General features: G+C 45.4%; 1 protein-coding gene across 2 annotated transcripts in view; it reads left to right on the top strand.

The window, feature by feature from the left end:
- SH3TC1 (SH3 domain and tetratricopeptide repeats 1) overlaps window positions 1-24,509 on the top strand; it is a 117,470-nt gene that overhangs the window by 18,947 nt on the left and 74,014 nt on the right. For both annotated transcript variants that reach the window (XM_040335368.1, XM_040335369.1), the window contains exon 3: window positions 13,110-13,202. In XM_040335368.1, the coding sequence (XP_040191302.1) occupies window positions 13,110-13,202 (93 nt within the window). The remainder of the gene's footprint in view (window positions 1-13,109; window positions 13,203-24,509) is intronic.

The following is a 24,509-nucleotide window of genomic DNA, read 5'->3' as shown; positions in this document are numbered from 1 at the left end:
GCTGGAGGTGCGAGGGACACATGAAATGGCCTGGAGGGCCGGATTCGGCCCGCGGGCCTTGTGTTTGACACCTGTGGTGTAGAGTGCAGTCCCTCTAGTGAGGCAGCTCTAATGCACAAAGCAGCCACACCAGGCAACTTTGGACTCAATCCGATAGGACAAAGAGCATTTGTTGGGAGTCCAGGATATAAGTTTATTTCCTCATAGAATAAAAGGCCACCATGTTTTGGAGGCTTTAACATGGCTTTTTCATCAGGGTTTTAATGGTTGATAGAGAGGAAAACACAGAGCTCATCGTGATTGAAAAAGTTATTGGAATTATATAAACACAGGACACTTGGATACAAATTATGGAATGAGATTTTATCAGTTGATTACTGTATCCAAGGTTCGAAGCCCTGATAATGGGCGTATTGTAAAGGTATTACAATGAAATGGCTTATATTATATGTAACACTCACCCCTGCAAGGACCGCTGAGTTGTTTCCCAGGTTCTTATCCCTTTGTGTAGTGGCTGCCAGGCAAACAGCAACTTTCACTCTTTCGTTTAGCTCAGAAAACAGTCTAGAGCAGTGTTCCCCAACCCCCGGGCCGCGGCACTTCTGCAGCCGGGCCGCGAGCAGGCGGCATGAGAGAGCCCCACATGCTGACCGCGGCACTCTGCCATTCGGACCGCAAGGAGACTTTTCTTCCTCCTGCGTCGCTCATAGAGCAGACAGCGGGAGGTGGAACAATTCTGGGTGGAGGGCGGAGCTGCCCGAGGTTATCAAACAGGCGATTGGCTGCTAGGACTGTCCTTCATCCTAGCAGCCAATCACCTGTTTGTTACCTCGGCCCTCCATCCAGAACTGTCCCGCCTCCCTCCCTGCAACTTTTCTCCTCATGCTGTGCCTCCCTCCGATCTGTCCCTAAGTGTGGGGGATGGAGCCGAGGACTGTAATGTGTGGGGGACGGAACCAAGGAATGTGTGGGGGACGGAACCGAGGACTGTAATGTGTGGGGGACGGAACTGAGGACTGTAATGTGTGGGGGACGGAACTGAGGACTCTAATGTGTGGGGGACGGAACTAAGGACTGTAATGTGTGGGGGACGGAACTGAAGACTGTAATGTGTGGGGGACGGAACCGAGGACTGTAATGTGTGGGGGACGGAACCGAGGACTGTAATGTGTGGGGGACGGAACCGAGGACTGTAATGTGTGGGGGACGGAACCGAGGACTGTAATGTGTGGGGGACAGAACCGAGGACTGTAATGTGTGGGGGACGGAACCGAGGACTGTAATGTGTGGGGGACGGAACCGAGGACTGTAATGTGTGGGGGACAGAACTGAGGACTGTAATGAGTGGGGGGGAAGGCTGAGGACTGTAATGTGTGGGGGGGGGGAGGCTGAGGACTGTAATGTGTGTGGGGGAAGGCTGAGGACTGTAATGTGTGTGTGGGGGGGGGAGGGCTTAGGACTGTAATGTGTGTGTGTGGGGGGGGGGGAAGGCTGAGGACTGTAATGTGTGTGGGGGGGGAAGGCTGAGGACTGTAAGTGTGGGGGGGGGCTGAGGACTGTAATGTGGGGTTATGATATAAATAGGGGCAGATGACAGTACTGTTAATGGGGGAGCCCAGAGTATGACAACACTACCAGTGACAGGGTGAGTGTGAGCAGGGCCTAGTGGGGGCACTAGCTTCATCTGTTGGGGCCTTACCCCATCTGGTGGCAGGCAGCATGGCAAGTGATAATCCGCATCTGGTGGCAGGCAGTGTGGCAAGTGACACACTCAAAGCTCCCACTGATTCTGCATTATGGTGGGTTTAACTTTATTTTTTACTACAATGTAATAAATAGAAATAATGCGCTGACAAATTGCCCGCGAAAAATCGCTTACCCCCCGCATGCCATCCCCAACCGGGCCTTGGAAAATTTTCTTCCATGCAGCCGGTCCCTGGTGCCAAAAAGGTTGGGGACCACTGGTCTAGAGCACAGGTGTCAAACACAAGGCCCGTGGGCTGAATCCGGCTCTCCAGGCCATTTCATGTGGCCCTTATACCCCCCTTGTCTCCGCCACCACCTGGTCTCAGCAGTCAGCAGCAGAGAGGACAGGACTCCTCCACCAGATCTTTTACTTCTCTGTCCAGCCATCCTGGCAGCAGCACAAGGCAAGGGAGTGCACTGATGTAAGGGATAGGGGAGGGTGATGCTCGACTTCTGATGGTTGGGGGCCTCTTGACATCTGATGTAAGGGGGTGGGGCTTCCAAATAAGAAGCTCAGTAGAACCCTTTCTTAGGCTCTTAAAGCGGAGGTCCACCTAAAATAAAAATATTGAAAGCCAGCAGCTAAAAATACTGCAGCTGCTGACTTTTAATAAATGGACACCTACCTGTCCAGGGTGCTCGCGATGTCAGCAGCAGAAGACGAGCAATCGCTCGTCTCTCGGCTGCCCCCTCGGTGAGGGAATCAGGAAGTGAAGCGTTGCGTCTTCATTTCCCGATTCCCTACTGCGCATTTGCGAGTCTGCGCGTCTTTCACTGGTCACCGCTGTGTCCTGGGGATGGGGGAGTGGGGCGTAGATAGCTGCAGATTCTGTGCCTATCTATGCCCAGAAGTGGGTGCAAAAACCCATATTATACAGATATCTGCACCCCCTCCCCCCTGAAAGGTGCCAAATGTGACACCGGAGGAGGGAGGGTTCCGAAAAGCAGATGTTCACTTTTTGTGTGGACCTCCGCTTTAAGCAGGGTAGGACCCCTGGTTAAGCACAGCTGAGACCTTGATGAGACTGGCAGAACCTTCAGCAGAATGACCGCTGGGGATCCCATTGCTCCCTTAGGCTCCAGACCAAGGATCATCAAACTACAGCCTTTCAGCTGTTGCGGAACTACGCATCCCATGAGGCATTGTAAAACTCTGACATTCTAGGCTCGATGGGAATTGTAGTTCCTGAACAACTGGAGGGCCATAGTTTGAAGACCCATGCTCCAGACTATGTATGCACTCTCTCAGACACTATTTGGGCATCCTCCCCCAGGGATTGGCTGGGGCCAGGGCTCAAGTCCTGGGGCAACGCGTGGGAACGGAGTTCCTGCACTTTTTTCACAGCAGCAACTCAGTTCCCTTTGCAGGACTAGAGCGGACTAGAGTAGCCAAGAGCAGCCGAGCCAATCCTTCACTAAGCGGCGATGCCCAGCTCGAGTCACGGTCAGGGGCAGGCGAACCTTAGTAATCCTTTATGTTACTGGCCGCTTCCTGTATATGGATTCATCAGGTAGTGTGCGGGTATTCCGTCACTTCCTTGATGCCGCAATGTCTCCTGGGAGCTTTTGTCATTGTTCCCAAGAGACGTTGCGGAGGTCTGCCGCGAGTTATCGCAGGATTTAGAAAGAACTTGCTACCCGATGAATCCATATACAGGAAGCGGCCAGTAACATAAAGGATTACTAAGGTACAGTGGATCGAAAAAAAAAAAACATGCGGTTTAGGAATTATGCATATAAGCGTATCATTTTTTTTTTGGTGGGGGAGTGTTTCTTGGGTGGGAGTTCCCACACTTTTTTTCCCCAGGACTTGAACCCTGGCTGGGGCTGCATAAATATTCAAGCTGCTTATCTGATCCTTCCAGCCACCGTATTCTGGAAGACTCCAGAAGACAGAGGGAAGCAATCAAATTTACAGCCTGTAGAGCCCTGAGCAGACCAAGGCAATCACTTGCTGCTCTGGTTTTTAAAGGTTCAGGCTTTGAGACTGCCTAAGGGATACTTAATTTACTATTTAGTGGCAAAGTTAAGGACATGGTTGAAATTAAATCTGGGAGCTGTTTTACATGCCAACTGATTTGTGTTTCTGTTTGTTAAATCCTGAGACTTAAGCCTCGTACACACGATCAGTCCATCCGATGAGAACGGTCTGAAGGACCGTTGTCCTAGGTTAACCGATGAAGCTGACTGATGGTCCGTTGCGCCTACACACCATCAGTTAAAAAAACGATCGTGTCAGAACGCGGTGACGTAAAACACAACGATGTGCTGAAAAAAACGAAGTTCAATGCTTCCAAGCATGCGTCGACTTGATTCTGAGCATGCGTGGATTTTTAACCGATGGACGTGCCTACTAACGATCAGTTTTGACCTATCGGTTAAGAATCCATTGGTTAATTTTAAAGCAAGTTGGCTTTTTTTTAACCTATGGTTAAATAACCTATGGGGCCCACACACGATCGGTTTTGACCGATGAAAACGGTCCATCAGACCGTTGTCCTCTGGTTAACCTATCGTGTCTACGAGGCCTTACACAACCCAGCTAGTTAGCACAGCCACACTAGGAGACCACACTTTCCTGTACTGAACTTAAATAACATGACTAGGTCTTAAAGGGGTTGTAAAGGTTTGTTTTTTATTTTCTAAATAGGCTCCTTTAAGGTAGTGCATTGTTGGTTAACTTACCTTTTCCTTCGATTTCCCGTCTAAATGTTTTTTTTCTTTGTCTGAATTTCACACTTCCTGTTCCTCCTCAGTAAGCTGTTCTTAATCCCAGCCAGAACGGCTCGGATTATGGGGGCAAGCTTACTGAGGAGAAACAGGAAGTGAGAAATTCAGACAAAGAAAAAAAACATTTAGACGGGAAATCAAAGGAAAAGGTAAGTGAACCAACAATGCACTAGCTTAAAGGAGCCTATTTAGAAAATAAAAAACAAACCTTTACAACCCCTTTAAGCAGTACAGCATAACTGATGTTTGTGCTACTCTCCCTCTCTCTGAATGGAGTATAGTTTTAAAATAGTAGTCAAGGCAGTAGAATGAAAACTTTAAGGGCCAGATTCACGTAGCTCAGCGGATCTATAGATCCGCTCGATCTACGTGAATTAAGATCCGCTCCCATAAGTTTAGGAGGCGATTTAAATGCGCATGCGTCGTCCGTGGAATTTCCCGGCGTGCATTGCTCCCACTGACGTCACTAGGACGTCAGTGGTTGCGACGTGAGCGGGACTTGCGACGCGCGTGTTCGTGAATCGGCGTACGCAAACGACGTAGGAAAATTCAAATTCGACGCGGGAACGCCGGCTATACTTAACATTGGCTGCGCCTGATAAAAGAAGGGGTAAGTATACGACGGAAAACCGCTACGGAAACGACGTAAGAACACTGCGACGGGTCCGCGTACGTTCGTGAATTTGCGTATCTCGCTGATTTACATATTATTTATCGTAAATCAGCGGGAACGCCCCCGGCGCCATTTTTAAATTTAAAAAAAGATCCAACAGTGTAACACAGTGTAACACTGTCGGATCTAGCCCTATCTATGCGTATCTGATTCTATGAATCAGGCGCATAGATAGGACCAGTTTACGTCAGAGATACGATGGTGTATCTGTAGATACACCGTCGTATCTCTTTGTGAATCTGGCCCTAAATCTCTGTATTAAAACAGGGATTGTTGCAGAGGCTATTTGGGAGCATGTGCGGTCATATGACACTGGGAAGAGATCTTCTAGCAAAAACACTCAGAAAGCATAGCCGCGTCAATCACCATCTTTAGCTGTTGGAGAGGTGCAGAGGTGCTCATGTTACTAGGGGTAAAGGGTTATTATTGTGCACTTAAAATTATAGTGGAAGCAACAGTAGCATAATGTTAAAAACAAAATTTCCACTATAACAGGCCTCAAAAACTGTCAGTAATGTGTCAGATATATCAGGAATTCTGGCCTCAGAGCAGCCTTTTACAACCTTCTTACCACGGAGGAGTCTTTGAAAAAACACCCAGTTGTTAGTGAACCAGACCCTTGCTAATATTTACTATACTTACAGCTTAGCGTGCATCAGCATGAACAGCAAGCTGTAGATTAGGCATGAGCTTTAAGTTTGAGTCGAACTCATGTTCGACTCGAACATTGCCTTTTGGCCGAACAGCGAACAATTTTGGGTGTTCACGGCAAGTTTGTGTAAATTTTAGAACCCAGTTAAAGTCTATGGGACTCAAACGTTTGAAATATAAAGTGCTATTTTAAAGGCTAATATGCAAGTTATTGTCATAAAAAGTGTTTGGGGACCTGGGTCCTGCCCCAGGGGACATGTATCAATGCAAAAAATGTTTTAAAACCTGCATTTTTTTTGGGAGCAGTGTTTTTAATAATGCTTAAAGTGAAACAATAAAAGTGAAATATTCCTTTAAATTTCGTACCTAGGGGGAGTGTAAAGTATGCCTGTAAAGTAGCGTTTGTTTCCCGTGCTTAGGACTGTCCCTGCACAAAGTGTAATTTCTGAAGGAAAAAAAATAATTAAAAACCAATCACGGCTATAAAGAATTGTCGGCTCCCGGCAATACAGAGAAAAGTCATTCATAAAAAAAAAAAAAAAATGCGTGGGGGTCCCCCCAAATTCAATTATCAGGCCTTTCAGGTCTGGTATGGATATTAAGGGGAACCCCGCATCAAATTAAAAAAAAAGACGTGGGGTTCCCCCCAAATATCAATTCCAGACCCTTCAGGCATTATTAAAATCAGTGCTCCCGAAAAAACTTCAGTTTTTAAAACTTTTTTTGCATTGATACATGTCCCCTGGGGCAGGACCCAGGTCCCCAAATACTTTTTAGGACAATAACTTGCATATTAGCCTTTAAAATTAGCACTTTAGATTTCAAACGTTCGAGTCCCATAGACTTTAACAGGGTTCTAAAGTTCACACAAACTTTTGCTCTGTTCGCAGGTTCTGGTGCGAACCGAATGGGGGGGGGGTGTTCGGCTCATCCCTACTGTAGATATACAGTGCCTTGAAAAAGTATTCATACCCCTTGAAATTTTACAACCAAAAACGTAAATGTATTTTATTGGGATTTTATGTGACAGACCAACACAAAGTAGTACATAATTGTGAAGTGGAAGGAAAATGATAAATGTTTTTTATTATTTTTTACAAATAATTATGTGAAAAGTGTGGTGTGCATTTGTAATTAGCCCCCTGAGTCAATACTTTGTAGAAAACACCTTTCGCTGAAATTACAGCTGCAAGTCTTTTTGGGGATGTCTCTACCAGCTTTGTACATCTAGAGAGTGACTTTTTGCCCATTCTTCTTTGTAAAATAGCTCAAGCTCTGTCAGATTGGATGGAGAGTGTGAACAGAAATGTTCAAGTCTTGCCACAGATTCTCAATTGGATTTAGGTCTGGACTTTGACTGGGCCATTCTAACACATAAATATGCTTTGATCTAAACCATTCCATTGTAGCTCTGGCTGTATGTTTAGGGTCGTTGTCCTGCTGGAAGGTGAAGTTTTCCGCCACACATAGCGTTTTGCTTTTAGGCCGAAATTGTTATTATTTTTTTTGGTCTTATCTCACCAGAGCATCTTCTTCCACATGTTTGCTGTGTCTCCCACATGGCTTCTCACAAACTGCAAACGGGACTTCTTATTGCTTTTTTTCAACAATGGCTTTCTTCTTGCCACTCTTCCATAAAGGGCAGATTTGTGGAGTGCACAACTAATAGTTGTCCTGTGGACAGATTCTCCCACCTAAGCTGTGGATCTCTGCAGCTCCTCCAGAGTTACCATGGGCCTCTTGGCTGCTTCTCTCATTAATGCTCTCCTTGCCTGGTCTGTCATTTTAGGTCAGTGTATCTCAATTCCAGTCCTCAAAGCGCACCGACAGGTCATGTTTTCAGGATTTCCCTTTAGGTAAAACGGCTGTGGTAATTGGGCAGTGAAACTGATCAAATCACCTGTGCAAAATAATGGAAAGCTTGAAAACATGACCTGTTGGTGCACCTTGAGGACTGGAATTAAGAAACACTGGTCTAGGTGGACGGCAATGTCTTGGTAGGTTTGCAGTTGTGCCATACTTTTTCAATTTTTGGATGATGGATTGAACAGTGCTCCATGAGATGTTTAAAGTTTGAGATATCTTTTTATAACCTAATCCTGCTTTAAACTTCTCCATAACTTTATCCCTGACCTATCTGGTATGTTCATTGGCCTTCATGATGCTGTTTGTTCACCAAGGTTCTCTAGCAAACCTCTAAGGGCTTCACAGAACATCTGTATTTATACTGAGATTACATTACATACAGGTGGACTCTATTTACTAATTAGGTGACTTTTGAAGGCAATTGGTTCCACTAGATTTTAGTTAGGGGTATCACAGTAAAGGGGGCTGAATACAATTGCACCACATTTTGAAAACCATTTATAATTTTCCCTCCACTTCACAATTATGTGCAATGTTGTGTTGGTCTATCACATAAAATACATTTACATTTTTGGTTGTAACATGACAAATACGAAAAATTTCAAGGGGTGTAAATACTTTAAGGCACTGTAAGGCCGCGTACACACGATTGGTTAAACCGATGAGAACGGTCTGACGGTTCAAACCGATCGTGTGGGCGCCATCGGTTATTTATCCATCGGTTAAAAAAAAGACAACTTGTTTTAAATTTAACCGATGGATTCCTAACCGATAGCAAAAAAACGATCGTTAGTAGGCACAACCATCGGTTAAAAATCCACGCATGCTCAGAATCAAGTCGACGCATGCTTGGAAGCATTGAACTTCGTTTTTTTCAGCACGTTGTGTGTTTTACGTCACCGCGTTCTGACACGATCGTTTTTTTAACCGATGGTGTGTAGGCACGAATGACCATCACTCAGCTTCATCGGTTAACTGATGAAAACCGTCCATCAGACCGTTCTCATTGGATGGACCGATCGTGTGTACAGGGCTTAAGAAAAAAAAATATTAAGGAATGTGGTGTGCTTAGGCTATTTAAAATCCCAGGGGTGTTCTATATTAAATTTTCAGTAATAATAATAAAACAAATATTCACAATGTCCAAAAAAGAAATGCAGGCAGTACATATTGTGTACTTTGGGAGGTAGTGACATGCTCCGTTTGATTGGTGGACAGATAGGTAGATTAGTGGACACTAGTGATCATTGGCAGAAGGGTCCCATTACACTGATGGTCATTGGGAGAAGGACCCCATTAAACTGGATGATTATTGGAAAAAGGACCTCATGACACTGATGGTTATTGGGACAATGGCCTCATTATATTGGCAGTAATTGTGAAAAGGGCATCATTACACTGTCAGTCATTAGAAGACACTGGTGGTCATTGAGAGAAGGGTCCAATTAGACTGATGGTCATTAGAATAAGAGCCCCATTAGACTGGTGGTCATTGGAAGAAGGGCCCCATTGCACTGATGGTCATTGGGAGATGGGCCCAATTAGACTAATGGTCATTGGGAGAAGGACCCCATTACACTGATGGTCAATGAGAGAAGTGCCCCATTACACTGATGGTCATTAGAAGAAGAGCCCCATTAGACTGGTGGTCATTGGAAGATGCGCCCAATTAGACTGGTGGTCATTGGGAGAAGGGCCCAATTAGACTGGTGGTCATTGGGAGATGGGCCCAATAAGACTAATGGTCATTGGGAGAAGGACCCCATTACACTGATGGTCAATGAGAGAAGCGCCCCATTACACTGGTGGTCATTGGGAGAAGGACCCCATTACACTGGTGGTCACTGGGAGAAGGACCCCATTACACTGGTGGTCACTGGGAGAAGGACCCCATTACACTGGTGGTCACTGGGAGAAGGACACATTACACTGATGGTTATTGTGAGAAGGGCGCCATTACACTGGTGGTCACTGGGAGAAGGACACATTAAACTGATGGTCATTGTGAGAAGGACGCCATTACACTGGTGGTCACTGGGAGAAGGACACATTACACTGATGGTCATTGTGAGAAGGATGCCATTACACTTGTGGTCACTGGGAGAAGGACACATTACACTGGTGGTCACTGGGAGAAGGACGCCATTACACTGGTGGTCATTGGGAGGAGAAGGGCCCTATTACACTGGTGGTCCGTGGGAAGAATGCTTCTTACATCGATGGTCAGTGAGAAGGAAGCCCCTTAAAATGGATATAATTGGGAATAATGCCCCAATTAATAATAGTTTAAAAGATCATTGGTGTCAGTTGTTCTATACCTGAGAGACAGAACTTGCTCCCGGAATTCTTGAGGAACCTTCTCAATTTCTGAAGGAACCCTAGGGTTTCCCAGGACCTTAGTTATGAATAACAATAGTTCAAATAGTAAGGAATATTGATTAGAGATAATAAAGTCTGCTATAGATGGAAATAAAAAGGTTTGCATTGACTTACACATTAAGCCCAATGTTCATGTTTGTAGCATACCTATAAAAATAATTTTTACTAGTAGCTATTTCTAAAGTGACCTGTAGCTTTGATATCAGCTACACATCCTGCCTTGCAGTACACTGTGGGAATGCCATTTTTGGCTTCAGAGTTTAATGAACAATAGAGCTAAGCTGTTAATGATCAAGTTGTCTGGAAGTGGAAACTTGCACATGTGCTTGGACCATGCCTGCAGACTGCAGATAGAATCCAGCACATTGGCTGCTGTCCTACAGTAACAGTATTGGATGTCTGCTCAGAGTCTCCATTAGTGGATGGGTTTTCATGTCATTTGATAAGAGAACACAAGCGTGGGAACTAATGGAACAAGACCTGTGTGAACATTCTGCAGATTTATTTTTAGAAAAATTGGCATAGGCAACACCTGTAAATATGTGTAAAAGGGAATTTTTAAGCTTTGAGGGGCCATACTGTGGCCATTGGGAGTGGGAAATTCCCAGGAATCAGTGCCTGGTCATTGGTTTTAGTAGGGAAATCGTGCCCCTGTTTCATCAGATTAGGCGACCCGTCGGAATTTGTAATGGAAGTGAAGTTTCGTCGTCGCCATCTTGGTACATCGCACACACCTCCACAGTAAGGATACACTGAAAAGGGGGCAAGCGGACATCTTGTTACACCCAGCAGAGTTTTGCATTTTACACTTATTTTTACAAGTAAACTGAGTTTATATAGGAAAATACAGTAATTACAACTCCGTCTCACTGTTTAGATGTTGAATTTTAAAAGCAGCGGCAAGTGTGCTGATCTCACAGGTTTGATAATCGGACAAAAGTTTGCTGCTTTTAAAATGAGACATCTAAACAGTCACACGGACCTCTAAGTACTGTATTTCACTATAGAAACTCACTCTACTGTTACAAAAAGTGTAAAATGCAAAACTCTGGTGGGTGCAACAAGATGTCCGCTTCCCCCCCCTCCTCAGCGAATCCTTACTGTGGAGGAGTGCGGGGTGTAGCAAGATGGCGGCGACAGAACGTAACTTCCGTTACACATTCTGATGGTCGTCTAATCTGATTAAACACCCCATTGTGGTATCAATGTGAAGAATAGTGCTGCTATAGTCAATACATATGGGCACACTCAACGGAAAATACATTCATAGGTTAAACGACATCTAAATAAAACTATTGAAAAAAACACTGAATTCAGAAGGAAAAATTAAGTAAATAGTGTATTACCTCTACCGGTGACAAGCCCTCCCTTCATGCCTTGAACGTACCTCATAGGAACAGGAAATTAGAGAAATCTTCCCGATGGGGTCATAGACAGAGGTAAAAACTATTTTGGTAGAGAGAGAGAGTCATATTCTCCAAATAGCATAAATCTTTAATTAGCACTTTATCAAAACACATAAGATTGCATTTGCATCCAATAAAAAGCAACAGCACTGTTTAAAAACAATCCTCCGGTAAAACCTTTAAACTTTTGGTCAACTTCCAGTATGTCATGATGACGTCAACAGCAGGCTCAGTCCGGCGCGTTTTGTCATAGATTTGTCATAGATTACGGTTTTTGGCGCACAGAAACAGAAAACCAATATTTTCCAACAGAACTCGATTGTTACAGTCGAAATGGCCATAGATCAGGTGTGCCCAACCAGTGGCCCGCTGAGCCCTCCAATGTGGCCCACGACCCCCTGCTCTGGGATAGAAAAAAATAGAATAGAATACTGTTATTAAAGGTAAGCTTTTATTACTAAAATCACAGTGGCCCGGATTCAGTAAGATTTGCGCATTAATTACGGAAGCACAGGGCAATGATTTTGCCCTGCGCCCCCGCAAATTTGCGCCGCTGCCCTCGATTCACGGAGCAGTAGCTCTGTAAATTGCGAGGGCGCGCCGGCAAAATTGCTCGGCGTAAGCGCGCGCAATTTAAATGATCCCGCAGGGGGCGGGAATCATTTAAATTAGGCGCGTTCCCGCGCCGATCGTAAAGCGAATGCGCCGTCGGGAAACTTTCCCGACGTGCATTGCGGCAAATGACGTCGCAAGGATGTCATTTGCTTCAAAGTGAACGTGAATGGCGTCCAGCGCCATTCACGAATCACTTACGCAAACAACGTGAAATTCAAATTTCACGACGCGGGAACGGCGGGTATACTTTAGCATTGGCTGCCCCTACTATTAGAAGGGGCAGCCTTACGCTAAAGACGCTGTACGGAAACTCCGTAACTTGCGTACGCAGGGCCCGCGCAACATTGTGAATCGATGTTAGTATGCAATTTGCATACTATACACTGAGCACAATGGGAGCGCCCCCTAGCGGTCATCGCAAGAATGCAGCCTAAAATATGCGTGGCATAAGAGCCTTATGCCACGCAGATTTTAGGCTGCAGTCGGCGTTACGATGTTCCTGAATCGGGAGCATTCGTAACGCCGGAGCAAGTCAGCAATTGCGCTGCGTAACTATGGTTACACAGGCGCAATTGCTCTCTGAATCCGGGCCAATGTGTGTATATACGGGCATATCTGTTCTGCAGTGGCTACTGGGCTGCTTTCAAAATGATCCACAGGTACAGAGAAGTGCACCTGTAGGTTACCTGCACTGAGCCATGGACATCTATTACCTGCGAGTTTGGTGTGCTGAGAGTAGAGCGGGCTCTATAGAGCCGAGTGGGCTGCCATCCACCCACTCCACTCATTGTGGCCCACGACCGGTTACCAAGTCACTTAAGTGGCCGTTGCTCTTCAAAAGGTTGGGCACCCCTGCCATAGATGATCCTTGCTAAACTGGCCAAATTTCAATCCATCTCTGGACAGTTTAAGAATCTCAGTAGTAATGGTGCAGTGTTGTGCTTTACAACAAACTTAGCAAAAAGCCAAGGGCAGTTAGCTAGCCAGTAAGGACTCTTATACTGTGGCTTTCATTAGCCCTTATACCTTTTCTTCTCTTTCAGCTGAATCTTGTACTTCGGACTTTGTCCACATTACCGATTGCTTAAAGGAGAAATCCATAAAGTTCTGTGACCAATCAGATGCCCTTGTATCAGGTAAGAAACTTCTAGGCATGTTGTTTTATACAATGCAGTGTTCAATACATTGATTGCTTTGAGAGTAAAGCTTTGTTAAAGTGGCACTTAACTGTATGTGAGCACCACAAACTGAAAAAGCTAGAGGAGCTCCAGCGCCCCCATGGGAGCCAGGGATCCCACAATGTTGGCACCCCAGCCGATTTTTCAATCAGATCTCGGGTGCTGCCGCCACCATTCCTTGTAAGGAAAATCATAAGTGAAGCCCTACGGCTTCACAGACAGTTCCCTACTGCACATGTGCGGAATGGGGAAGTAGGGGGGGCCAAACTTCCGACGGACCTCGCTGCGGCGAGGTCTCCCAGAGGTGTGGACAGTTACCTGTCAAAAACAAGTACCCACCCCCCCCCCCCCCCCAAAGGTGCCAAATGTGTCAGAAAAAGGGGGAAGAAGCAAACAAGCAGAGCTTCCCTTTTGGGTGAAGCTCCGTTTTAATTCATTTTCAATATTCAAAGATAACTCGCCCATCCATCTATGTCTCCATACTTTATTTATTGAGTAATAACTTTCAAAAACAAAAAAAATTCTAGTCATGGCCACTTTGAAAAACATCAGATGATTCATGCAGCATTGGAATCCATCTGCTTATAGCTCAGGCATGCAGGCAGGAGGGTGGACTTAGCCCTGAAACTAGAAAACAACTGAAAAAAAAATGCAAAACAAGTAAATATAAAACACCTTCCTATGAATTTACTAATACTAGCAGCATAAGGATTAACATTAGTTAATATTGATTGAGAGAGTGAAATTCTGCTTTAATAGACTGAAGTTTTCATATGACAGCACTGTATCCCACACCAATGGACATAAAAAAAAAATTGTCAGTTGTCATAGAAACTAGAAACATAGATTCTCCTTTTATGTTTCTACTGTACATCCCTTTTGTCTCATATACACAAGGCCTAAAGACTGGTTTAGTTTGGAAATGATGCATTGTCACTCTAAAAACAATACAAACAGTCCTATTTAGTAGAATTCCTGAAAGGGTAGGTATATGTTCAAAGTATATTTACCTTTTTTGCCCCATCCCCCAACCTAAACCCCTTACCGTCCCCTCCCTGCATACCTTGTGCAACTGTGGCCCACCCAAATGTTTACATCCTGCTGGCCTGGATCTTCTATAGGCTCGTACACACGATAGGTTAAACCAAGAAAATGGTCTGATGGACCGTTTTCATCGGTCCAAACCGTGTGTGGGCCCCATAGGTTATTTAACCTTCGGTTAAAAAAAAGCAAACTTGCTTTAAAATTTAACCGATGGATTTCTAACCGAGAGGTCAAAACCGATCGTTAGTATGCTCAGAATCAAGTCGACGCATGCTTGGAAGCATTGAACTTTGTTTTTTTCAGCACGTCGTTGTGTTTTACGTCACCGCGTTCTGACCCGATCAGTTATTTAACCGATGGTGTGTAGGCGTGATGGACCATCAGTCAGCTTCATCGGTTAACCTAAGACAACTGTCCTTCAGACCGCTCTCATCGGATGGACTGATCGTGTGTACAAGGCTTTTGGGGCTGATATTTGACTTTAAAGTGATACTAAAGGTTCAAGTTTTTTTTTTTTTAAATAACAAACACAGAGGGCTTCGATCCTCCTCTTCTGGGGTCCCATGGCTCCTCCCCGCATTAGATAACCCACTCTGGGAAGCTCTCTCCCGAGGGGGTTACCTTGCGGGCGCGCTCCCGTGTCATACACTCTACGTCCATAGACAACGAGTGTATGACTCGGGCCCTGTCCCCCCGGCGGCCGCGTCATTGGATTTAATTGACAGCAGCGGGAGCCAATGGCTGCGCTGCTATCAATCTATCCAATGAAGAGCCAAAAAGCCGTGGCAAGAGCGACGCGGGATCGCGCCCATGGAAATTCTCAGGTAAATAAAACGGGACACACACTGCATAGGATGCATTGAGGTGAAAAAACACAGGGCTTTACAACCCCTTTAATTCTTACAGCGTATCTAAGACCAAAAACAAAAATGTGACATATTTCAGCTTACCGAGTCCTTAGATATGGTGTCTGCATTAGATTTTGCTAGTTTCACTGACAACCATAGCTCCCGCCATAGATACAAATAATAAATACATTTATCAATGAAAGGAAGTATGATATACATAGGATTAACAGGTGAAAAACTGAAGCCTCGTACACACGACAAGAAACTTGCTGTTTTTATTTTTTGGCCGAGGAAACCGGTTGTGTGTACACTTTTCGACGAGGAAACTGTCGAGGATCTCGTCGAGCCAAAAAGAGAGCATGTCTTCTTTTTCCTCGACGGCAATGGAGAAATTTGGCTCGCCGAGATCCTCGACAGCCTAACAAGGAACTCGACAAGCAAAACGATGTGTTTCACCCGTCGAGTACCTTGGTCGTGTGTACGAGTCTTAAGGAATGTAAGCTTACAAAAGAAAATGAATGCAGCCACCACAGCTGAAGACTGGTAAGCTGCAATATATAACTTTTCTGTCTTTGGGTTTAAATACATTTTAAACACACTGAATTAGAGCTACCAAGTTTAGAACAATATCTACTGTACTGAATTCTCATTGATTGGTATGGGCAACATTATTGAGGAATAAGAATTCTCTAAGACCCTTTTCACACTGGGGCCACGGCCGCGTCAGTTCTTTAAGGGGTTGTAAAGAATAGTTTTTTATTTTCTAAATAGGTTCCTTTAAGCTAGTGCATTGTTGGTTCACTTACCTTTTCCTTCGATTTCCCTTCTAAATGTTTTTTTCTTTGTCTGAATTTCTCACTTCCTGTGTCTCCTCAGTAAGCTTTCCACCATCATCCGAGCTGTTCTGGCTGGGGGTTAGTCAGCCAGAACAGCTTACTGAGGAGGAAGAGGAAGTGAGAAATTCAGACAAAGAAAACAAAGAAAACAAATATTTAGAAGGGAGATGGAAGGAAAAGGTAAGTGAACCAACAATGCACTAGCTTAAAGCGGGGGTTCACCCAAAAATCAACTTTCTGCAATTAGATCCAGCATACTGCTGACATCTGCAGTATGCTGGTCTTTTTTTTTTGTACTTATCGTTTTAGCTGGGTTTCTTATCTGGCTCCGAGCGGTGATTACTTCCTGGTATAGGCGTTCCCGAAGGCAAGCGTAGTTGATTGACGGGCTTGGATAGCGTGTCACGGCTTCCGAAAATAGCCGAAGTGACGTATCGTGGCGTAAACAGCCAAGTGTCACCTTGGCTATTTTCGGAAGGCGTGACGCGCTATCCAAGCCCGTCAATCAACTACGCTTGCCTTCGGGAACGCCTACTTCCCGCAGAAATCCCCGCTCGGAGCCAGATAAGAAACCCGGCTAAAACGATAAGGCTTTGTACACACCAGCGGATCTGTCCGATGAAAACGGTCCGCGGACCGTTTTCATCGGACATGTCTGCTGCCGGATTTTGGTCTGATGGCTGTACACACCATCAGACCAAAATCCCCGTGGAAAACAAACGCGGTGACGTGTTGCGACGTGGCCGCGCAGTCGCCGCGACGATGACGTGGCGACGTGCGCGGCCCTGGAAGTTCAATGCTTCCACGCATGCGTCGAATCAGTACGACGCATGCGAGGGATGGCGGTCGGTCGGACGTGTCCGGTGAGTCTGTACAGACGACCGAACACGTCCGACGGACAGGCTTCCAGCGGACATGTTTCTTAGCATGCTAAGAAATTTTTGTCCGCTGGAAACTGTCCGATCCGCCAGGCAATTGTCCGGTCGGGGCTACACACGACCGGATCTGTCCGCTGAAACTGGTCCGTCGGACCAGTTTTAGCGGACAGATCCGGTCGTGTGTACGGGGCCTTAGTGCAAAAAAAAAAGACCAGCATACTGGTTGCAGAAAGTTGATTTTTGGGTGAACTCCCGCTTTAAAGAAACCTATTTCGAAAATAAAATACAAACCTTTACAACCCCTTTAAGTGGATATTGTTGTTGTTGTTGTTCACACGTCTTTGTATACTTTATACTTTGTGCTAAATACCAAAAAAGAAAAAAGAAAACAATAATAAATAAAAAAATGAATAAAAAAATTACCTTAAAAAAAAAACATAAAACAAACATTTTGCCAGATCTGAGTGTTTTCCCAAAAGCTCGATTGTAGTTTTCCTTATCAGACATTCTGGACTTGGAGCCAAGAAGTGAAATGTGTGATAACGGAGCTGCATAACAGGGTCACATGAGAGGGGGGGGAAACCAATTTGTATTGAAAAAGGAAATGTCAGACGGAAGGAAGTTGGCCAGGATATGCGGCAGGTTTACAGGTCCTGAAATGGCACAGTACAGGCAGTCAGTGGGTTCAGTAAACAATATAACTTGCTGACACATGGATCCTATATGAAGACAGTATGTTGCTGAAACAGCAAGAATAGTAAAAGATTGTCTAGAAAACCAAAAAATCAGGGGGAGGGGCATACATAAATCAAAAATGAATTATTACTTTCTCTCCCTTATCATTTTAAGGGTTGCTCTATTTTGCTGACTTTGCTATTCATAAAGCCTTTCAGGGTTCATTTTCATCTGATTTATTAATATAAGTAATAAGACAAATTTATCAGACTTTTTTTGCAGAGTGACTAGACATTTGTCACTATTTTAAGGAAGGAACAGCGCTTTTTGTGATATCAAGCTGCTCCTAAAATGCATGAAGCCCCCTGTTCCTTCTGTTTAATGGCATGTGTATTATCAGTATGGTTTCATGTGCGAGTTTTTACTTAGTTTAGTTTGCTACAATTTTGGTGCATTTCCAATGTGTGCATCTTTCCTGGAAGACAGATGAAAAAAAAAAATGTATAAAATGCTGGATTTTAGAAATCATGGGGCCCCATACTGCTTACCTGACAGGGCACTGCACACCCCCCCCCCCACCAGGGCTGTCTTAATGAGAGGGCACACCTGGGCACTGCCCAGGGGCCCCAGCTGCAATGGAGCCCCTTCACTTTCACCAAAGCAGCTGGTTCTTGAGCCCACGCTACCCCAAAATTGGAGAGGGCCCTATGTTATTTTCCCACCGTTACTTTGCTGTACAGAATGATTGTTCATGTAGTTAATGCGGAGCTCCACCCAAAAGGGGAAGCTCCGCTTGTCTGCCTCCTACCTACATGATGTCTGTTTAACTGCACTGTCTCCATTGTAGGGGCCCCTGAGCATTACTTTGCCCAGGGGCCCATGATGCTATTAAGACGGCCCTGCCCCCCACCCCCCCCCCCCCAGATAATATCAAATTACAGTATATTGTTGCTAAAAATACACTAAAATCATTATTATATGACATATTTACCAGCCGCTTCCCCTGCTTTCCATCCTGAAACATCCCCTTGTGCACATGCAGCAGCTCCAGGAGAGGAGAGGAGGGAAGCCAGTAAAGCTGCAGGGAAAAGGGGCACACGCGGGGGCCCGGAAAACAGGGGGGATGGGGACGCGGATGCTAGATTTGACCCCACCTACAGCACAGCTGGTGGGAGGGAGTGGAAGAGAAGCCAGCAATGCTGCAGGGGGGGGACAAGTGCCACCCATGAGTGCCCATCAGTGCCACCTATCAATGTCCATCAGTGCTGCATATCAGTGCCACCCATCAGTGCTGCCTACCAGTGTCCATCAGTGCCACCTATCAGTGCCTATCGTCAATGCCTGTCAGTGCCCATCAGTGTCACCTCATTGGTACCACCTCATCGGTGCCACCTTATCAGTGCCCGTCAGTGAAGGAGAAAACGTACTTACTGTATTTACAAAATTTTAGAACAGAAACAAAAGAAAAACTTTATTTTTCAATTTTTTTTATATGTTTAGCAAAACAATAAAAACTGCAGAGGTGATCAAATACCACCAAAAGAAAGCTCTATTTGTGGGAACAAAATTATAAAAATTCTGTTTGGGTACAGTGTAGCGTGACCGTGCAACTGTAATTTTTTTTTTAAATCAAGAAAAAGGTTTATTGATGCAAAAATAGTCAAACAATACATTAGGATACATACACATACAGTATCATTACATACAGGATAATCATGTGCCGATTTAAGGGAAAGACAGGTACTCTTCGTGCAATTATGATTACTTGAGCTATATCAAACATGGGAGGGGCTTACCCCCCCTAAACAGCAGCCAAGATAAGCCAGATTCTACCTATACTTCGTATATAATATTTTCAATTTGCATCCAGGCCGGCTATCCTGTAATACCCTACACTCTGATTACAATAATTGTTTAACCTATCCCACCATACCTCCAGGAATAACATTTACATTTGTAACAAGCACATTGATTCATACACCACCTCCTGATTCTGATTCACTTGCCCCACACTCTGCTCCCAAAGTCATAAACTACTTGACCGCTATTCATCCCACATTCTGCCAGTCCCTCTCCACGCATATCCTGCCTCTTTATCCCTGTAATAGCCTTTCCATGATCAATTGCGTTGGTCCCAGGCCTGGTATATCCAACCAGGGTTGCCATAATGAGTAGAATTTCTTAAGAGCATTTCTATGTTGGTAGGTGACTTTTTCCCTTATCAGTAGATTATTTACCAGCTTTACCCATTGACCCTCTGAAGGCACTCGGGGAGTGATCCAATATCTGGCGATGGCCTTGCGCGCAACATACAATAGTTTAAGTACGGCTGTATGACCACTGGGAGACAGCGAGGGTATCTCGAGGCCACCCAGCAGACACACCACCGGGTCATGAGGCAACGGAAAGCCGTACGCCTGGGAAATAGTATCAATAACATAGTTCCAATATCGGAAGAGTTTTGGACACTTCCACATCATGTGTAGTAGGTCTCCCTCCTGCACATTACATTTTGGGCATATTGGGGAGTCCCGTACACCCCATCTATGTAGACGAGTGGGTGTTCTATATACTCTATGGAGGAGAAATAGATGAGAAAGTCTGTGTTGCGCCGATACCGAAACCAGTGGGGCAGAGGTCAAACACAGCTCCCATGTATCCCCGTCGATGGGACCCAGGTCCGATACCCACCCCTTCCTACATGGTAATACTGAGGCATCATGAGTTACATTCAGCAGTCTGGAGTATACTAGGGAAATCATGCCCTTCTTGTCTTTATTGAAAAGCACATCATTATGAAGGGGGTGCCTCACTAACGAAATTGGGGATAACCTGATCTCCCTCTGAGCTGCATGTCTTAATTGTAAGTATTTATAGAACTGAGTTCTGTCCAGGCCATACTCTTCCTGCAGATTAACAAAAGATTTGAGGGTTGAGCCACTAAACAATTGTGTGATATAGTGTATACCTGCATTTACCCAGGACCTGAAGCCTTCTAGTTTAAAAAGTTCCCTGTAATAGGAGTTTTTCCAAATGGGAGTAAAGGGGCATACCCCCCTGACTTTGAGACTGGAACGGATATATTTCCACAGCGTATTCAATAGCACCACTGTAGGTAAAGTCTGGTCCAAGTGTGTGAGCCCTGCTTCCAAATAAGACGCCGCCGGAAGCCTCGACCCCGACGGGAGTAGTATGGCTCGTATTGGGTCTCCGAGGTCTACCTCCCCCCAGTCTCCTAGATGCTGGATTTGTGATGCTATGAAGTAGTAGCGGGCATGAGGGACAGCTAGGCCACCTTGGTCCTTGGCTAGTTGCAGTGTGGTAAGTTTTATACGTGCCACCTTACCACCCCAAATTAAATCTCTGAACTGGGCATCTATCTGAGCAAACCATCTGTGTGGAATCCAAATCGGGGTATTATGAAAAACATACAGAAGCTGAGGGGCCCACACCATTTTAATGAGGTTCGCTCTGCCTGTAACTGATAGCGGAAGCTTTTTCCAGGACACACATTTCTGTCTGAATTTTTGTAGCAATGGTGCCAGATTCAAAGAGAGATATTGGGAGGGGTCAGGCGTAACCAAAATACCCAAGTACTTAAACTCATTTACTACCACAATATCCCTGGCACAGTCAGGCAGACTGTCTGTTAGGGGGTCTAGAGGCATAAGCACTGACTTGTTCCAGTTAATGCTGAAGCCTGATAGTTCGCCGAAGTCTGCGATCAAGGTCATCGCATTCCTCAGCGACTTCTGGGTGTCTCCCAAATACAACAGTGTATCATCTGCAAATAGAGAGATGACATCCCGCCCTGCACCCCTGATGAAGCCTGTAATGTCGAGTGAAGCTCTCATATGTATTGCCAAAGGCTCTAGGGCTAAGGCAAACAGCAGGGGTGATAGGGGGCACCCCTGCCGCGTACCCCGGAAGAGCCTGAAAGAGTCAGAAACCTCTCCATTGATTCTCATTCTTGCAGTCGGGGAGCTATACAGTAGTTGCACCCATTTTAGGAAGGATGGTCCCACCCCAAATCTATGCAAAGTCTCCCAAAGATAAGGCCATTCAACACTATCAAATGCCTTGGCCGCATCTAGAGAGAATATAGCTCTATTTCCTGGATTGTCCACCGGCACCTGTATATTTAGGAATAGCCTACGCAGGTTTTGTGCTGTGGACCTCGTAGGGATAAAACCCGACTGATCCCTATGTATTACTTGATGAATACATTTGGAGAGTCTGGTGGCTAGGACTCTAGCCAGCAATTTAATGTCAAATGTCAAGAGAGAGATCGGTCTGTAGGAGTCTGGTGAGAGAGGATCCTTACCAGGCTTCAACAGGACCACAACCAGGGCCTCATTCATAGATGGGGGTAGTACTCCAGTTTCAAAGGCTGTATTATAAACTTTTAACAAAATGGGGATGAGTTGCTCAGAGTATCTGGAATACACCTCAGAGGGAAGACCGTCAGCTCCTGGCGCTCGCCCGTTATGTGCCTGCGCCAGTGCCTCCAGAAGTTCCTCACTGGTAAGGGGAGCATTAAGCATGGCTACATCCGACCCAGGAAATTTTGGTAGCTGATATTTATCCAAGAAAGAGTGCAACTGTTCACTAGTGGGACTGACCTTAGATGAGTATACATTTTGGAAAAATTCTTGAAAGCAAGTTATAATGGAACGTGTGGAGTGGCATAGTGTCCCCCCTGCGTCCGCCACCACTGCAATATGAGAAGGGGGCTGCTGCGATCTAGCCAGGATCGCCAGAATGTGACCTGTATTTTCTCCCTCCTCAAAGTGTCTCTGTTGTAAAAAGAACCTTTTGTTTTCTGCAAGTTGAAACGAAAGGTCCTTAAGCATGGTATGGGAGGCCATCCAATTTCTTTTAATGCCATCATTAGATGGGTCTGCCACATAGGCTGCCTCAGAGCTGCGAGCTTCCTCTAACACACGTGTTTCCCATTCCTTAGTGCCCGATTTGACTTGGTTGATAGTTCTGATAAATTGGCCTCTCATAAAGGCTTTAGCCGCATCCCACACCACCTGAATTTCCACCGTACCTAAGTTATCCCCAAAGAACTCCCTAAGCAGCGCCGGGATCGGGTCTGGTTCTGGAATAAGAGACAACCAAAACGGATTAAGTTTCCACAGTGTTTTACCTCTCCTTTCACCCAGGCCCAGATCTACCGTAAACGGGGAATGATCGGAGGTGTGTCTCGGGTGATATACAGAGTTCCGTACCAATGGTAGTAATAGACCATTACCGAAACCCATGTCTATCCTTGACAGTCCCCCTCCGGAAGCTGACCTGCAGGAATAGATTCTAGTATCGGGGTTATGCATTCTCCAGACATCAAACAGGCCTAGTTCCTCAATTAGTCGGGCAAAAGGTGTGGGACCCTTCCTATCCTGCCCCCCCTGTCCCGCTCCAGTCTTAAGTTTGTCCTTATCGTGATCCATTAGGTTATTGAAGTCCCCTAGTGTTAGGACTGGAATACCAGGAAGACAGGACACAAATTCAGCCAGTGTTTTCAATACGTTAGATGAGAACGGTGGGGGGATATACACTCCCGCTAACACACATTTAACCCCATAAAGGGAGCAATATAAAAAGACATACCTGCCCTCGGGATCTATCTTAGCATTCATAAGTGTATACTGGGTGCCACTACGGATCAGGACACTCACTCCCCTCGAGTAAACCGTGTGGGTAGAATGGTATTGGTGGCAAAATTGCCTAGTCGCCAGTTTTGGGGTAGAACCCGGGGGGAGATGAGTCTCCTGTAAACAGATCACCCTGGCGCCCAGTCTCTTAATAGTGCGCAATACCTCGAGGCGCTTCACCGGGCTATTCAGGCCTCGGACATTCCACGACAGACACCTAGTTATATTAGACATACTACCGGAGTCTGAATATCAGCAGGAGAATACAATCTTATCACGTATAAGTTAAAATTATCTAGAGCATCATCTTTAACCAACTTGGAGGCTAGAGGCATATCACAAGCAATCAGCATAACACCATTCTGGGACCCATGTCTCCTGCAGTAAGGGATCCCTGTTACATAATCATGTGGACTATAGGCTAGGGAGAGCATAGAAAAAAATAGCAAAAAAAACAGAAAAAATAACAGAAAAGTATATAGAGCAGTTTCCTGGGAGCAGAGCGTGGTGGGATCAACATTCTTTAGTACCATATGTAATGTAGCCAACACGGCTAACGAAATTCTGCCAAGGGGCAAGTTAGGGCCTGAAACAACCCTATTGGGGGCAACAGTGGAAGCGCACCACAGTGTCTTAGAGCTTCTCAACAGCAAAACTCTGTGCCTTAGTAACCAAAGTGAACAAAAACCGCCTTACAAAGGCAACTTGGAAAGTGAGCATATCATATGCTGGGACATCAGATTAAACTTTTTCAGTCTGCCGGTCGTCTACCCCTCGCCTCTTTAATTGATTGCTCTTCACGATCCAACCAATGTGCTGCAGTGGCAGGAGAATCAAAAAATTGAACAGCTCCAAAAACCTCTACCCGAAGGCGGGCTGGGTACAACATGGCGTACTTCAGGTCAAGGTCCCTTAGGCGGCGTTTCACGTCCAGGAACTTGCTTCTCTTCTTCTGTAACTCAGCAGAAAAGTCCGGGAATAGAGAGACTTTAGTATTATCAATCTTCAGTACTGTCGGATTAATTCTGGCATTGTATAAAGTGGCATCCCTGTCCCGGTAATGTAGGAATTTAAACAGGAATGGTCTAGGCGGTGCTCCAGGCTGTGGGGGCCTAGATGGCACCCTGTGTGCCCGTTCAACAGAAAACATAGGGGAGAATGCCTCTCTTCCAAAAGCTGCGATCAGCCACTTCTCAATGAACTCCACAGGATTCTTTCCTTCCATTTTCTCAGGTAGGCCTATAGCCCTTACGTTATTTCTTCTCATCCTGTTCTCTAATTCCTCCAAACGAGAAGAGTGTTGGTCTATTAAATGGTTATTGTAAGC

Source organism: Rana temporaria, chromosome 1, assembly GCF_905171775.1.
Source record: "Rana temporaria chromosome 1, aRanTem1.1, whole genome shotgun sequence".
Taxonomy (NCBI): Eukaryota; Metazoa; Chordata; class Amphibia; order Anura; family Ranidae; genus Rana; species Rana temporaria.
Note: the sequence above shows the minus strand (reverse complement) of the source record. Positions and strands in the feature narration are given on the sequence as shown.